The following is a 16,501-nucleotide window of genomic DNA, read 5'->3' as shown; positions in this document are numbered from 1 at the left end:
CAGCCAAAGTGGTGAGGAAGACCCGACACTTCACTCGTCCGTGTACTGGTGCAGAGTAGCTTGTTTGTCAAATTTGACCAAGTGGTATTCGGGCTCGGTCATCCCGTTGTACTCCTCGATTGTCAATAGTCGATAGTTAGCCGGTAGCTAGTCCTCCAAAATCTCTTGGGAGAATTGTTGATTGATCCGCTCGGGGGAATCATCCAGTCGGGTCGTCTTACCCTCTCGCCCATCCCGAGCGGGCGCATTCTCTGAAGAGGATCCCTTAGCTCTTTCCGCTCGTCATTACTCTTCTGAGGGCGTGCGGAATAACGCTCGATGATAAGGAATTGGCATGTTCGACGCTTCACGAGAGACGTCAGTTGGTTGGTAATGCGACTGCCAACCGGCCTGCTCTTCAGCTCGGCTCCACTAGTCGACCCATTGTCCTCTCAACGATACAGTTGGCTCGTTCATTGCTCGGCCGTCAATTGCTACTTCTTGCTACTGCTGCAACAACTTGGCTGCTCGGGCGTTGACCAACATGTCCAAATCTTCCTACGTCAAAGTGACGGTGGTGAGTCGTCCAGCGTCCTCCATCTTCACGATTCGGAAGCAAGCTAAGTTTTCCACATAAGACGCCAAATATGATCCTGTCCATACTTGGTGAAGACGGCTGGCTAGGAATGTGGCTCCTTGGTGGACTGTATGAAGACTATGGCCGATCTGCAAGGATAAAAACGTCAGTGCCAGACCGGGGAAGGAGTCCCTAACGTTGACCCGCTAATACTCAAGTCAATCATCGACAGCAGCAAAAAGGAACATGAACAGTAGACGAGAGCTCTAAATAGTAGAATAGGTGTGCACGCGTACCTCCTCCGATGGCTGAACCCCCCCCCCCTTTTTATATAGAGTTCTGGTGGCGTGCGAGCACGCATCCCCAACCGTATGGAGCCGTAGAAATGTGCGGCCGCACGTCCAAGGCGCCTGCACGTTTCCATACTTGTCCTATGAAAGGACGCGTCGGTAAAGCGTCTCTGACACCTTATCTTAATGGGGGGTGCAAACCTCTGATGAAACAGTGGCAGATTCTGCCGTATGATCTGTCTGTTGACCATGTTTGGTGTCAGCAGCACTATCTCCCAAAAGGATATTGAGAGATACGTCAATGATCCCTTTGCTCGGCCGAGCGGAATAGCCGCTCGGTCGAGTACTCCCCTGCTCGGCCTAACTGAGCCACTTTTCCATGGGGTAACGCGACCTGACATCTTGTGTTCGCCCGACTAGGCTAATGCCTCGGTCGTCCTAACACTCCTTTGCTCCATGATGAGCGTCCAATGATCTTTGCTGCACGGGCCTTCTACTCGAATCAAATCATGGTCGATCGGGCGCCTCATTCTCAATCGGCCATTGCAGTAGAGACCCGCTCTAACTAGATCATTACCGGTCGGGAGCCTCATTCCCAATCAGCCATTGTAGTAGAGACCGACTCGGGCTCCTTCAAGGCGTGCTTGCCGGTTCTCTGGCGTTGACCTCCTTGACTTTGACCTTCACGTTGACCTCTATCTCCTTCCTTTGACCCGCACTTAGTAGGCCCCCCTTTATCACCGCATCAGTAGAAATTGATAAATAATTAAAATTTTACCTAGTATTATATGGAATGAAGTAGATGTTATCTCTATTCAATGCTTCCAACTGAACAGCAAACATAAATAAATAACAACATAAGCATAAACATAACAATATAATTTTTAAAATGCATAAAGCATCCTTTCTTGTTCATAACATAAACATGACAATACAGAAAAGTCAAGTAGTTTAATTAGTTCAATGTAATGATGGTTCAGTTAATTGATACATGAACATGCAATTTAGAATCAAAACAGCTAAACTTATGAACTTGGAGTTGGAGACCTCAAAATTTTTTCCATGTAAATCCAGAAACCTTGGGAATTGGCTCTATGCATTGCATGTAATGGAACTCACCGAGAAGTATGGAACTGCAGAAACAGAGCTAAGTGGCCCAGGAGTGTTGGGAGGAAATAAAGCATAAAGGGCAGCTTGCAATAGCTGCGTTGAGCATGCGCCCACGATCACGAAGTTGTTATCAGCAATAGCATTTCCTACGAGGCAATGGATGGAATAGACAAATCTCATGTCAACTACCATTCCGTCAAAGACAATTAGTATAGCAAAAACTGTTAGATAATGAAGATCCAGCTAAATCAAAAAATATCTAAACAATTAACTTCCAATTTAAGTTCATAGGAATAAACCTCCTGTTTCTTTGGTTTTATCTCCAACAAACTCAGCAGAAAGAAGGTTAATGCACTAGCAAAAGTTGCATTAAGTAACTTACATATTGATAATTTAAAGAAAAACTGAAACCAAGATTAGCAGACATGGAAAGGAACCTTATGTAGGTATGCTATACTTCATTGGTATTAGAGTTGTAGGAGAAAAGCCAGAGATTGGACTCAGACGGAAAATACTGAATTGTATAAATTCCTGCACCAAGCTCATTGGGCTCTGGATTTAATATAGAAACCATTCCAGGTGATATGAGTGCATATGACATCTTCAAACCAGAAATATCTAGTGTCTACGTAGCCAAAATATATGAGGTTAATAAGCAACATGAGATAAACAACTAGATTCTTCAAGGAAAGAATATCATTTTTCTTGCTTTGTAATGCAATTAGAACGCCTTCATAAACCATCACAAGAAAATACAAAATTAGTACATCATTAGCAGCAATCACGGAGTTCAAAAGACTATGCAAAGTAATTGGCTAAGGCAAAAAAAAAAAAATGTGAATGCTAGACATGTCCCAAAAATAAGAGCAAACAATCTCTTTGAAGCATGTCACTCTGTCTGCTGTCTGATCAATTCATCGTTCCCTCTATCAATTCCAAATGAAATATTATTCCCGTACTGACACAATACAAACGACATTGAACAGCTAATTCAGAACAAAGACTCTCAAATTCCAATACCTATCGACCGAAACCATCGATCCAAAATTGAAGAGACGAAATCTATGCATCCAATTACGAGATACAACAATCAATTATGAAAACAAAAATTAGAGCTTGATCCTCGAATCTATTGGAGGGAAGCCCTAGCTCCAATAAACCATTTCGAACTATCAAATTGAGGACGCGGAATCACAGGGTCACCAGAGATTGCACGCACCTGTGGCTTCTGCGAATCAAAATCATCTGCGTTTGGCATTTCCAGCTGGGGATCGGAGGGAGCGATCTTTCCTTCTTCCGCCATTGTCGAAGTAGACGAAGGGAATGAGACGGCAAGGTTTAAAAACGACATCCTTGGATGCGGGGAGGGGGCCGGAAGAGGAAGACACGCTGATCTCCTCTTCCTCCGAAACCATCTCCTCCTTCTGTCTGTCAGAATGCTGCAACGCGACGAGCGCAACCTTCGCGAACCTTCAAAGTCAAAACCTAGTGGCGTGCCACCCTGGTATAGCGAAGGTGAGGCGAACAAAGAGATGGCTATAAGATTCAATGCGAAGGATCCGAAAACAAGGAGCTCCCAAGCGAGGCATGCAAAGTCGACCAGACTCCTTTAGGGCATCGGCCTGCTTCGCTTCAACATCTTCTTGGAAGTCTTGGCCATCAGAGCTCACAAGCGGTCGGGGGAAGCTATTGCGGAGTCAGAGGGGCAAGTCCGGCAAGGAACCTCGGCGGAACGTCGGAGACAAAAATCGTGATGGTAAAGGAGGGGGTGGGAGAGGGAACAAGCCCAGCAGCGATGCTGTAGGGAGGAAAGGAAAGAAGTGCGACGGGAAAATGTGGGAAAAAAAAATAGGTGTTTTAGTAAAGGATAAGTGAAAAAATTATAAATCGGGAAAAAAAAATTAATCGGTTTAAATTTATTATTTCAGTGTTTAAATATATTAATTTTATTTTATGATTTATTATTTTATCAAATAAATATTATAAAATAAAGTCTCAAATAAAAATGAGACTGTATTTTTTAAGTTATTAAGTTTAAAATAATATTTACTATATAAAATTTATTATTGAAATTAATTATTATATATTACTTCATAATTAATAATTACTAAAGAAAGCCTATTAATAAAATTTACATAGAATAAGTGGTCAAGATATAGGGACTAGGGAGGATGAGCACCAAATTTTACATACTCAGAGGTGTTGAATTTTGACCTCAAGATGTTATATACCTCAACTATCTCATTAGTAAAATAAAGATAATATTTTAAATTAAATTTTGAGATAAGAAATTCATCACGTCCATGGAATAGGAACATTTCAATGGGGTTTCCCGTGCATCCGTCATCAAAGTCAAATTCAAGGATAACTCGAAGGAGAAGTGTGGGCTCCGCTCACAGAAGGTAGTGATTAGATCAATTATTCGGTTCAATTTCTGGTTATAAATTGTAATCAAAGGTGGAATCTACCATCCAGCAGTCTCAAATGGTCGGCTAGCGCGGGAAAAGTTTTTTCTCAATTTTGTTGAGATTCGAACCCTTATCCTATTATAGCAACTCTATCTCACACTAGTCAACCCAATCTTACCCCAGGGACACTCAATCTCTAGTTATAAATGAATCTAGAAACTGACGATTACAGTCGCACATTAATCCCAACTGTTCATAAAATTTTTCAATAATTTTTAGAGTAATTGTTCTTTGGTCTCCACTCTCTGGCCTCGGTTCAATAACTAGACCGCTAGTAAGCCAATGGCCCATCGTGATCTAACTTGGCTCAACAACGGGTTCGATGCCCTGTGTGCCACCTGAACACGTGTGAAGGTACAATTGAGTCATCGTTCCACGAGCCAGATCTCCTAGTTCATAAAAAAGTGAATCGAGAGATAGACCATTTACAATTGTAGCTGGATCATTATCGTGATCCGGTATCAATTGGTTACAATCTGTCTTTGGATTCATCGTCCCCCATATTATAGTTTGGGTCAAGGTAGGTGGCCGGAGACCACTCGGAAGTCATCCTCTCTCGCGCCAAGTTGCCTTGTCACTTGTCCACTGTCGACGTCGTTTGGCTACTCATCCTAACTCAAATTATAATATGGGAGACGGTGAACCCAAGGAGAAATCGTAACCAATTATAATCAGATCACGATCATAATCCGACCATAATTATAAAAATCTATTTCTGGTCCACTTTTTTTTTATAGATCAGATGATCTATTCCCCCACTCCAGATGCAAATTTGAGGCTTCATGTTAAAGTTAATGTGTTGATCATCACTCTTCCATCGTACATGCAATTGTTGTATGAATCAAAGAGTCACCTTGATAAGCTAAATGGTTACTTAGCATTTAAGCTTACTTACCCTCTAAGTTTAGCATTTAAGCTTACTTACCCTCTAAGTTTCTTTCAAGTCTATATAAAGGCTTTGTAATCAAAAGTTTAATATATATAGAAAACAAAATATCTCTTTCTCCTCAAGAGTTCTACCAAAATTTTTCAATAGTTGGTATCAGAGCCTCCAGGTTCTACCAATCAAAATCCATGGCCAGCTCGAGCTTAACAAACATCAATCATCTCATTCCAGAGTTCAATGGCGAAGACTATGATTTCTGGTATGTAAAGATGAAGACCATCTTTCGATCTCTTAACCAATGGGAGATTGTGGAGAATGGAGTGCAAGAGCCCGAGGAAACCATTGCCCTCAACGAAGCCGGTCTGAAGAAATTAGAGAAGTCTCGACAAGCCGACGCAAGTGCTCTCTCAATCCTTCAAAGAGCAGTCACTAAGGCTATATTTCCCAGAATCATGCGTGCCGACACTGCTAAAGAAGCATGGGAGATCTTGCAGAGCGAATTTCAAGGAGATGTGAAAGTGAGAGCGATTAAGCTCCAATCACTACTCAAGGAATTCGAAAATGCCAAGATGCAGGAGAAAGAAACACTCATGGAATTCTCAACCAGAATATTTGATTTGGTCAACATAATGAAATCTCATGGTGAAGATATTATAGATCAGAGACTGGTACGAAAGATTCTCATCTGTCTTCCCGAGAAATATGATCCCATTGTTGTCGTCATTGAAGAAACAAAGGACCTTACAACACTCACAGTTCAAGAAGTGATGGCGTCCCTAAAATCGTTCGAGCAAAGATTGTCCAGACATTCTGAAAAGCAAATAGAGGGTGCATTCCAATCAAAGCTCAAAATTGGTAACAACGAACGAGAGGGTCAATCACGAGGTGGATGGAAATCAAGAGGACGAGGTGGACGTAACTCAAAAGGAAGAGGAAAAGATAACTCATCGAATTGCAGCAACTGCAATAAGCCAAATCACTCAGAGAAGGACGGTTGGTTCAAAGGCCAATCGAGATGCAAAATATGCAATCGATTTGGTCACCTCGCCAAAGATTGCCGAAGTAGGAACTCTTATCAGGCAAATCAGGTTGGAGAAAATCAAACAGCTGAGGAGACACATGGAGCATTCTATGTATGTCACACAGCCACCAACAAGGAGCAAGGAAAATGGTTGCTAGACAGCGGATGTAGCAACCATATGACGCCGATCTCAGAAATTTTCTCTGAGCTCGACAATAGCATCAATGCTCCTGTTCAGTTTGGAAACGGAGAGCAAACAAAGTCAAAAGGACTTGGGAGACTCGCCATCGAGACGAAGGAAGGTCCGAGCTGCATCAACAATGTCTTGTGTGTGCCGAGCTTGAGTCAAAATTTACTCAGCCTTGGACAATTGGTGGAAAATGGGTACAAGCTCTGCTTCGATAACAATGAATGTGTTATATTTGACAGGAGAGATAAGTCAAAGATGTTCACAAAGATCAAAATGGTCAATCGAAGCTTCGCTCTCAACATCAATTATGCCGATCTAAAAGCTCATCGAGCTTCTACCTCGGACTACCTGACATCAACCTTATGGCATCGACGACTTGGTCATCTTAATTTTCAAAGCCTCAAAGAATTATCTGGCAAGAGTATGGTGCAAGGACTTTCTCACATAGAAGGAAAGCAACATATATGCGAAGGATGCGCGTTTGGAAAGCAACATCGACTTCCTTTCCCGAAAGGAGTATCATGGAGAGCTAAAGAAAAGTTGGAACTTATCCACACCGACGTCTGCGGACCGATGGACACCCTTTCTCATGCTCAGAATAGGTATTTCATTCTTTTCATCGATGATCACACTCGCATGACTTGGGTCTATTTCATGAGACAGAAGTCCGAAGTATTCATGATATTCAAGAAGTTTAAGAGTCTCGTCGAAAAATAGAGTGGATGCTTCATCAAAACTTTAAGAAGTGACAGAGGCAAAGAATACACTTCTAAAGAATTTCATAATTTTTGTGAAGATGAAGGAGTAGAAAGGCAACTAACGGTAAGGTACACCCCTCAACAAAATGGTGTTACCGAGAGGAAAAACCAGACAATCGTTGAAATGGCAAAATCAATGATGCACGAGAAAGGTTTACCCAAAATCTTCTGGGCTGAAGCAGTCTACACAGCCGTTTACTTATCCAATCGATGCCCAACCACGGCCATACCGAACAAGACTCCGTTTGAAGCATGGAGTGGTAGAAGACCATCGGTGAACCATCTCAAGGTATTCGGAAGCATTTGCTATTCTCAAATTCCAAAAGAGAAACGAAGCAAACTTGACGAATCTAGCGAAAGATGTATTTTTGTCGGCTACAGTACCATGAGCAAAGGTTATAGACTATTTAACCTACAGTTGGGTCAAGTTATTATTAGCCGAGATGTTCAAGTTGATGAAAATGCTTTATGGAATTGGGAAGAAAACAAAGTTGAGAAGAAAGACATTTTGATCAGTACTGACAAAGAAGATGAAATTGAGCCAAGCACACCAGATTCAAGCTCATCTCAACCCAATGACGAAAGCTCAACTGATCCAACTTCATCAAATTCCTCATCCCCGAGCACAACTCCAAAAAGGTACAGATCATTAGATGATATATATGCTACATGCAATTATTGCTCCATTGAGCCTGAGAACTTTGATGAAGCAATCAAAGAAGAATTGTGGAAAAAAACAATGGAGGAGGAAGTCCGTGTGATTGAAAAAAATCAGACATGGGAGCTTGTTGATAAACCGACAAATAAAGAAGTCATAGGTGTTAAATGGATCTACAAAGTCAAGCACAACCCAGACGGATCCATTCAAAAACACAAAGCAAGACTAGTTGCCAAAGGTTATTCTCAACAGCCTGGAATTGACTATGGGGAGACATTTGCCCCAGTAGCTCGGCTTGACACAATCCGAGCTATAATTGCATTCGCCGCCAGCAAAGGGTGGAAATTTTATCAGCTTGATGTCAAGTCAGCGTTTCTCAATGGTGAATTGAAGGAAGAAGTGTATGTAGATCAACCTCAGGGTTTCATCCTAAAAGGAAAAGAAGGAAAAGTCTACAAACTTAAGAAAGCGCTATATGGACTTAAACAATCTCCTCGCGCTTGGTACAGTGAGATCGACAACTATTTCAACCAAACAAAATTCGAGAAGAGCAAGAGTGAACCAACTTTGTATGTCAAGCAGCAAGGTAATGATGTTCTTATAGTCACTCTTTATGTTGATGATCTAATTTTCACTAGAAGCAACAAGAAGATGATCGAAGAGTTCAAAAATGACATGACTCAAAAGTATGAAATGAGCGATATGGGTCTACTTCGACATTTCTTGGGCATGGAGATCTACCAAGAAGAAGAGATAGTATTTATTTGCCAAAAGATATATGCAGAAAAGATTCTGAAGAAATTCAACATGCTGGGATGCAATCCTGTCTCTACACCACTTATTATGGGGGAGAAATTGAAAAAGGAAGATGGAGGAAAAGCAGCGGATGTCACTCATTATCGTAGCCTCATTGGTAATTTGTTATACCTCACAGCAACTAGACCTGATCTTATGTATGCTGCAAGTCTACTCTCAAGATTTATGCAGAGTCCGAGCCATTTTCATCTCGGTGCAGCAAAGCGCGTCTTACGATATGTTCAAGGGACAACCGACCTCGGTCTAAGCTTTCAAAAGAATCACGCACTTAACCTTGTCGGTTATTGTGACAGTGATCTTGGTGGATCCTTAGACGACATGAAAAGCACCTCGGGGTACTGTTTCTCTTTTGGTTCAGCAACATTCTCATGGTTGTCCAAGAAACAACAAAGTGTTGCACAATCGTCTGCGGAAGCCGAGTACATCTCAGCATCAGTAGCCACTTCACAAGCAATTTGGCTTCGAAGAATCTTAGCTGATCTCGGTCATCATCAGATTGAAGGAACCGTGCTATACTGCGATAACAAATCTGCAATCGCTATGGCTAAGAACCCAGTTCACCACAGCCGAACTCGACATATAGCACTCAAGCATCATTTCATTCGACAGGCAATTGAAGATAAAGAAATTCAACTTGAGTTCTGTCGATCTGAGGAGCAATTGTCTGACATCTTCACAAAAGCACTTCCGAGAGAAAGATTTGAACAGCTCCGAGCCAAACTTGGAATCCGACAACACATTAAGGGGGAGTGTTAAAGTTAATGTGTTGATCATCACTCTTCCATCGTACATGCAATTGTTGTATGAATCAAAGAGTCACCTTGATAAGCTAAATGGTTACTTAGCATTTAAGCTTACTTACCCTCTAAGTTTAGCATTTAAGCTTACTTACCCTCTAAGTTTCTTTCAAGTCTATATAAAGGCTTTGTAATCAAAAGTTTAATATATATAGAAAACAAAATATCTCTTTCTCCTCAAGAGTTCTACCAAAATTTTTCAATACTTCACATAAGGGATGAGATTGCTTAATTCTCTTGCACGCAGAGCTGTTCCTTGAGGATGGATACAAGAATGGCAGCTGGGACTACGAGGACAACGGGTGAAGCTGGATCGAGAAGTCTGCCGGCGTCGCCACTGGGGCTATCTTCGACGTCAACCACCACCTTGAACCTTCCACCATCGGTAATACCTCTCCACCACATCACACTAACTATTGTTACTCTCTTCATGATATACTACGAAGTCGAGGAGACGTTGGCGATGATTGATCAGGGGTGATAGATGTGAAGGCGTGGGTAGGGTAGCAGGATGACTGGCAGCCAAAGGCGAGGCTGTCGATCCACGCCGTGGCCGTCAACACCAAAGTGCCGGCGAACGAGCGAGGGTGAGCCTTTTAAGCCGTAAACTTGTTTGCTCCAATTAACGAGTTTATACAGTGGTCTTCTTGATATTTTAATACAACAGAATTACAGTGTATAGCATTTTGGTCCGGAATTAGCTAGGACAATGGGTTGGAGTCGAATAAATTCCTTTTTTATTTTGGTCCGGAATTAGAATAAATTCTCAAGTATATTCTATGAACATATTTGACAGCTTAGCTAAAAGAGTTTCATTAGATACTTGATGATTCATTATAAAATTTCAAGAGGGATGATATCCGCCATTAGCTGTAACATTTTTTTAACTTCAAAATACCCATTAACGCCACTTTCTTAACTCGTTCATTAGTGAATATAGCTAATAATGATTAACTCGAACTGATTAGATGAACAATGGTGGAGTGATACTTTGCTAAGAGCATTAACATGAAAGTAGGTTGCTAAATTTACTTTAGTGGTTGTCGTTGTCTTGGAAGTATATATATATAGTTGTCTCTACTCTCTGGAGAGGGGGATAGCTTGTGAAAGAAGTTATATTAAGAAGTCCGGTCCAAGGTTCGATCAAAAAGAAACAAGATGCTAACTAACCAAGTTCACCTAATTCGAGCATTATTGAGTGTTTCACTGGTGTGTCATGGACTAATTCAGGTATTAATTTATCTGACTATTTAATTAAAAATATGGATCCTTTAATAATTAATTGTTAATTAATTTGGAAAAATCTAAAATTAAATTATGTTGATGTCTTTTTTTTTTCACATTGAAAATAATTTTTAATTTATTAATAATTTTAATTTCTTATCTTTGTCAAATCATAAATGTATAAACTAATTTTTATTATCTATATTTGTTTTTTCTCACCGCTACAATTCTCATCGGTTCTTCATCATTCTCTTATTTTTTTCTCCCTCTCTAGTTTTACTATAACTTTCTCATTTTTATCCTTTTTATATCACAACGTATCAATCCATCTATTTCGATTCTTCTACATGTCGATACAGCCATATCAATTCATCTGTATCTCATCAATTCTTCAAGAAAAATTACAAACACATCTATCTATCTCTGTATCTAAATAGTTATATTATTGATTATTAGGAGGATATAAGACATTCTTGCTACATAATCTAAAGTATAATTAATAATCTAATTTCAAATTACTAAATTAAATAATATTATTTAATTACTCGACAGTAAATATTTATTTTATATAATTTATATTTATTCATGTATTATATTATAAATGTAATGCGCAGTAACTAATAATTATAATTTATGACCCAAGAAGTTATAATTTATGACTAACTGAACTTATTGGTCCCACCCTTTGTTTTTTCCCGTTTTCTCTAGGCAACACAAATCACAACATTCACTGGCCATAAGTCACGAGACATTTTATGTTTCGATGTAAACCCTAATTGTCTTTATTTCACGATCTTGGATAATCAACAAAGTTTTATCAAAACTGTCAAAGATCACGACGGGATCTGGCCAATTCTTCTCCCAATCGACTCCATTACCAAGTCCAACTGCGGTCCAGAAACGATCGTCGGCAAAGATAAACAAAACAATACTAAATTGTAGACAAGTAACCGAATCATGTGGAGAAGTCGTTGTATCCTCGAGTTTTTTTTTTTTAAAAAAAAATTGACTATAATCTTGGAAAATCTAGTGCAGTTGACCCCAATTTGATTTCTAACTTCGTTGGATTGATTATAGGGTGAAAAGCCCCGGAAATGAAAAGATCATCCCTACACAGGGAAAAGTCTATTTTCGCAGACTTTTTTTTTCCCATGCTCTCTATCTCAACAATGTCAGGGGCCACCAAGGCTGTCCCGAAAGTAGGCATGGCGACTTCCACATCTCCATTCGCAGGGCCACCTTAATAAGAAGACTAATGACGATGATGATTCTTGACTATCCAACCTCATAGGGGCCTTTGCGCCATAATCTCCTCTCTCTCGACTCCTTCAACAACTCTCTCTCTTTGGTGATTCGTCTTCAATCAATCACGTCAGTTTCAAGTTTCATAACACTAGTCAACTGACGCAGCACAACGACCGCTCCCTTCGCCGCTTTACCTTCAGCACAGATGGCTTCCACTTCGTTCGATTGAAGCCCGACCCCACGCCCCTCCAACTTCGACGAGAGCTGACACATCTCTTCACTACTAGCCATTGCAACAATGGAGGGGATATTAATTCCATAACGAAATCGTAAGTTATTGAATGTCATGGAAATTTCACCCGTATTTTCAGAACCACGCACACAAATCTGCAATCTGTATAGCAAAGTGACTACTTGAAAAGTTTGGGTGCATTTCAAAGCAGGCAATTAATGTTTTGAGGGCAAAACAAGCATATCCCTATTCTAGATTGAGTTTCCAGATCTGCCTTAACTCATTAACAAAAAGTTCAGTCGCTTTTACTGGCACAAGAATGATCGAGCTTATATTACACTAGAACTGGAGAGTAAAAGCTCATTGGAAGTAGAAGCAGGAGCAAAAAATGCAAATGAATGATCTCATATTAGATGTAGAGTCCTCAAATATATAATTAAAGTGTTCAGATCGGTAACTCACTCCTGATCAAACATAACTACAATATTAAATATTTACAGGACCTCCATCTTAGGCACCTTACCATCAGAAGATTTGTGCCTCTCACTTAAATCATGGAGATAAAAACAAAAAACAAAAAACAAGTCTCAATTCATATGCTTGCTTGTACCCAATTGGAGTCATACCTATCAAGAGGTTCTTGAGGGAAGTGATTTAAACAGCAGGGTGGTCAATGATCAGGACCTCTGGGATCTCCACTATGCTCTCCAGAGTTGGTTTCCACCCTTTTCCTTTCCCTTTCCCTCTCTCCTTCTCCATCTCCATCTCCATCAGCACATCCTCCAGCTTCTGCTCCCCGTTCTTCTTCAAGTGCAGCACCAGCCACTCCAGCTCCTTCCTCGTCAGCAGGATCTTAACCTTGCAGCCTCCGTCATCCCCCTTCTCTGGCCCACTCTCTTCTCCCTTCTTCTGCCTCGTACCTCCACATCTCTCCATGCAGTTCCCCATGGACAAGTCCAGAGAAAAGGAAGACCTTGTGTTACCTACCTTCGTGGGCGTGTACTGCTTGCTTTCCACTGTCAAGTAGGAGAAAGGAAGAAAAGGAAGGCTGTGCCTTGTGAGAGCACTTTTTGCAGGAGCAAAGCTCGCGAGCCTTGTGTGGTAGTGAGGCAAGGGAAGGAGGCAATGTAGCAAGGCAAGCAGGATTGGTCTGACAGGTGGTAAATTATATCGGTCAGATTTGAATGTTAGCAGCACATGGTGGGTCCGACATAGAAACAACTCGACAAAAAATTATTTTCACATTGGGAAAGCGATGGACCAATCTCTTCGCAAATTGCAAGCGTTTTTGTCATTCTTTCAAACGTTAATTACCTTCAGATTGAGGAGTCAATCGATGCAAATTGCTACATGTGCAGAGCACAGTATGCCTCTGTCAGTGGACGCTTTTTCCCGACCACAGCCATGATCCCCAGCTTGTGCCCACTTTTCTTGCTTGATTCCGGACTTTTAGTTGCTACTAACATTACCACAATGATTTGACGCCTTCGCTTTTTCCACGTTCAGAAAGCTCAGTGACTTGCTTCTTCCCCTTCTTCCTCGCGCGCCTTGGAAATCCTGATTGACGAAAGATGATCCTGAGTTCGCTCGTGCTGTGACTGAAGAAGCAGCAACTAGTTTTCCAATTTTAATTTTATTATTATGTCTTAAACATGTAATATATTTTTTTTAAACTTATAACCAGGAGAACAATTTTTTTTTGTCTTTTTTTCTTTTACTTGGTTAGATTTCTTTAATTTAATCTCGTCACTTGAGATTCTAACCCAACTTATTGTGTGGATGATTCTATGTGAGATAAAAAAATCCCATAAACTGAGGGTCTATTCTATTAGGAAAGCATTGATTCTATTCTCTGTCTCTAGTTATTTCCTTCTCTAATTATTTAGGAGGGAGACATCAGCAAAAGACCTAAACCCTATTCGCGAGGAAAATGTTAGCAAATCTATTTTCTGGCTAAAAACAAAATGAGGAGAAAAAATAATTTAGAAGTCCAAAAAGATAACAGTTTTGTAGAATTAATTTGTGATTAATTTGTAAAGAGATATTGAAACAACACTAGACATCTTTGAGATAATAAATCAAATTGAATAGAAAACCTGTAAGTGATAGAATGGGACAAAAACTCATTTCTAAAGTTTGAAATTATTAAAAAAGGGAGGGGGGGGGGGTGTTAAATTCTTTGACATTGTTATGTCTATTAAATAATGATAATTAATGATACATTGAGAGTGAATGATATAAAAATATTTTTTAACAATTTTAAAACATTGACCAGTTGTTTTAGAAATATTAAATTTGTAATAATAATTTCTTTGAATGAGGCCGACAAAGGGGCAAGAATGGCCGAAGAAAACGGTGGACTAACGCACTTGTCTTGATGAGTTGATTTAATTAGTATAACATTTGTTGTTATTATTCTATTGTACCAACCTTCCTTCACTATACACCACCCTTAATAAATTCCAAATTGCCAACCCAACAACACTGCGTCCATAGAGAAGTGACAAGGCACTGCATGCATTTTGGTTTCATGTTTTGGCTGTATTAATTTCTTAATTAATTCTTGGTCAGTGCTTTATTAGTGTAACGTTAACATTTAACGAGATGATTTGAAAGATAGTTCGTTGTCAAATCCTTTTGTTAGATCGATCGGACAGAAGGAACTGGATCCAATTCTCCTCCTGTGCCTTGCTGACGCCAAGATGAGACGAGTATTTCATCATCAACGAAATTTAATTAATTAATTAATTAATTATTAGAAATCAATAGATAAATAACAATTATAGAATTGCCTTATATTAATTAATCAAGAAGAGGAAACCTCCTAGTGTTTGGAAAGCTTTTCGCCAAGATTTAATTGTTCAAGAGACTCTAGTCACAAGTATGTCCCAGAACTCCCTGAAAGGTTTGCCAAAAGCCAATTGAAAGCTTTGATATATAATTAACGGGTAATTTAATTAATTTGTGAAACATCAGAAACAATTGAGGTTGAAGGAAGGATGTGTAAGTTTAAATGTAGAAGGAGTTGACATAAGTGAAAGGAACAATATCACCAACACATGTAAGGATTTAAAAATTAGGTTAATGGGTAGGGATCTTTATTCTTTGATAGTGTCTGCATCCTACTAGTGTTAGGGAATTACATGAAGAGTATTGTTCCTTCTCCGAGACCTTCGAAGGATGAATCATTGGACAGCTGGAGGCAGTGTTGATGGAGTCGTTGAACGCCAAAGGAAGGGGATCTGTCAGAGAGTATGCCAAGCTAATTATCTCATGGCCCAAGGGCCTTATGGGCTAGTTCATCATGGAGGATGGCGCCTGCATTGAAATAACATGTGGGTTGTCAAAGTACGTAGAGTATTATCTCCTGTATCTTGACCCATATGATACTGGTAGATACGATGGGACAATCCCTTTACCACATTATGATACACGTCACATTAGTAATTAATACACATTTAATATAGAGGAGAGAGATATTCGGAGGCAAAGTTATAAAAGACGTCTATGCTTACGGACGAAGGTACACTGTTCATTTTTTTCACCTCTTCATACGTGTACTACTGTTCATCTTCTCCATATGTTTTTATCTTGGGAGATTTGACTAAAGCGTCAGAGTGGCTGAGCCTGAGCATCCCTGACCTTCATTCTAGCTCTCTTATTCTCCTTTTTCGCCCTCTCAAACTTGGCATACTCTCCGGTAGATCCCCTTCCCTTGGCATTCAGCGACTCCATCAACATAGCCTCTAGTTGTTCGGTGATTCATCCTTCCAAGGTCTCGGAGCAGGAACAAATTAGCGTAGCCTGTGGGAACATTAAGTCTTGAACTGAGATGCTAAGCTGAGTGACACTAGAATACCTATCACCATCACCATGGCGCAAGACAACTTCGACAGAGTGGTAGCTGCCATAGTGCAGGGGCATGGCAGCAGCAACAAGTAGCATGACTCATCTTAACCTTGACCTCCATCTAAGCATGATGTTTGACCTTTGGGAAGTGAACTCAATTCCAATACTCACCGTTTGAAGTATCAACGTGTTAGATAAATAAATAAGAGAGTGAGTTTCCCTATCTAAATTAAAGTAAACTTTTGGATAATCTTTGTCGGAGAAACGAAAATAATCTGAATTGAGAAGACAAATCAACTTCAAACTTACCTGTGAGATGGATTGAGATTATAATCTTAAGTTGTCAGGTTGGCGCCTAGTTCGGTCGAGCTATTTTGACTGAGTCCGAGTGGAAAGTAGTT

General features: G+C 40.1%; 1 protein-coding gene and 1 long non-coding RNA gene across 2 annotated transcripts; both read right to left on the bottom strand.

Moving 5' to 3' along the window:
* Positions 1–1,915: 1,915 nt before the first annotated feature.
* Positions 1,916–3,798, bottom strand: LOC121984243. The gene is made up of 2 exons (XR_006112828.1): positions 3,176–3,798; positions 1,916–2,102 (listed from the first exon to the last, which is right to left on the bottom strand). It is a non-coding gene; the product is annotated as an uncharacterized LOC121984243 (long non-coding RNA).
* An 8,842-nt stretch (positions 3,799–12,640) lies between these two features.
* LOC121984240 lies at positions 12,641–13,406 on the bottom strand. The gene has a single exon (XM_042537079.1). It carries the CDS (start codon positions 13,197–13,199, stop codon positions 12,906–12,908), a length of 294 nt encoding a protein of 97 aa, XP_042393013.1. The 5' UTR covers positions 13,200–13,406; the 3' UTR covers positions 12,641–12,905.
* Between the last annotated feature and the right edge of the window lie 3,095 nt (positions 13,407–16,501).

Source organism: Zingiber officinale, chromosome 5B, assembly GCF_018446385.1.
Source record: "Zingiber officinale cultivar Zhangliang chromosome 5B, Zo_v1.1, whole genome shotgun sequence".
NCBI lineage: Eukaryota > Viridiplantae > Streptophyta > Magnoliopsida > Zingiberales > Zingiberaceae > Zingiber > Zingiber officinale.
This window is presented reverse-complemented; position numbering and strand designations above follow the sequence as displayed.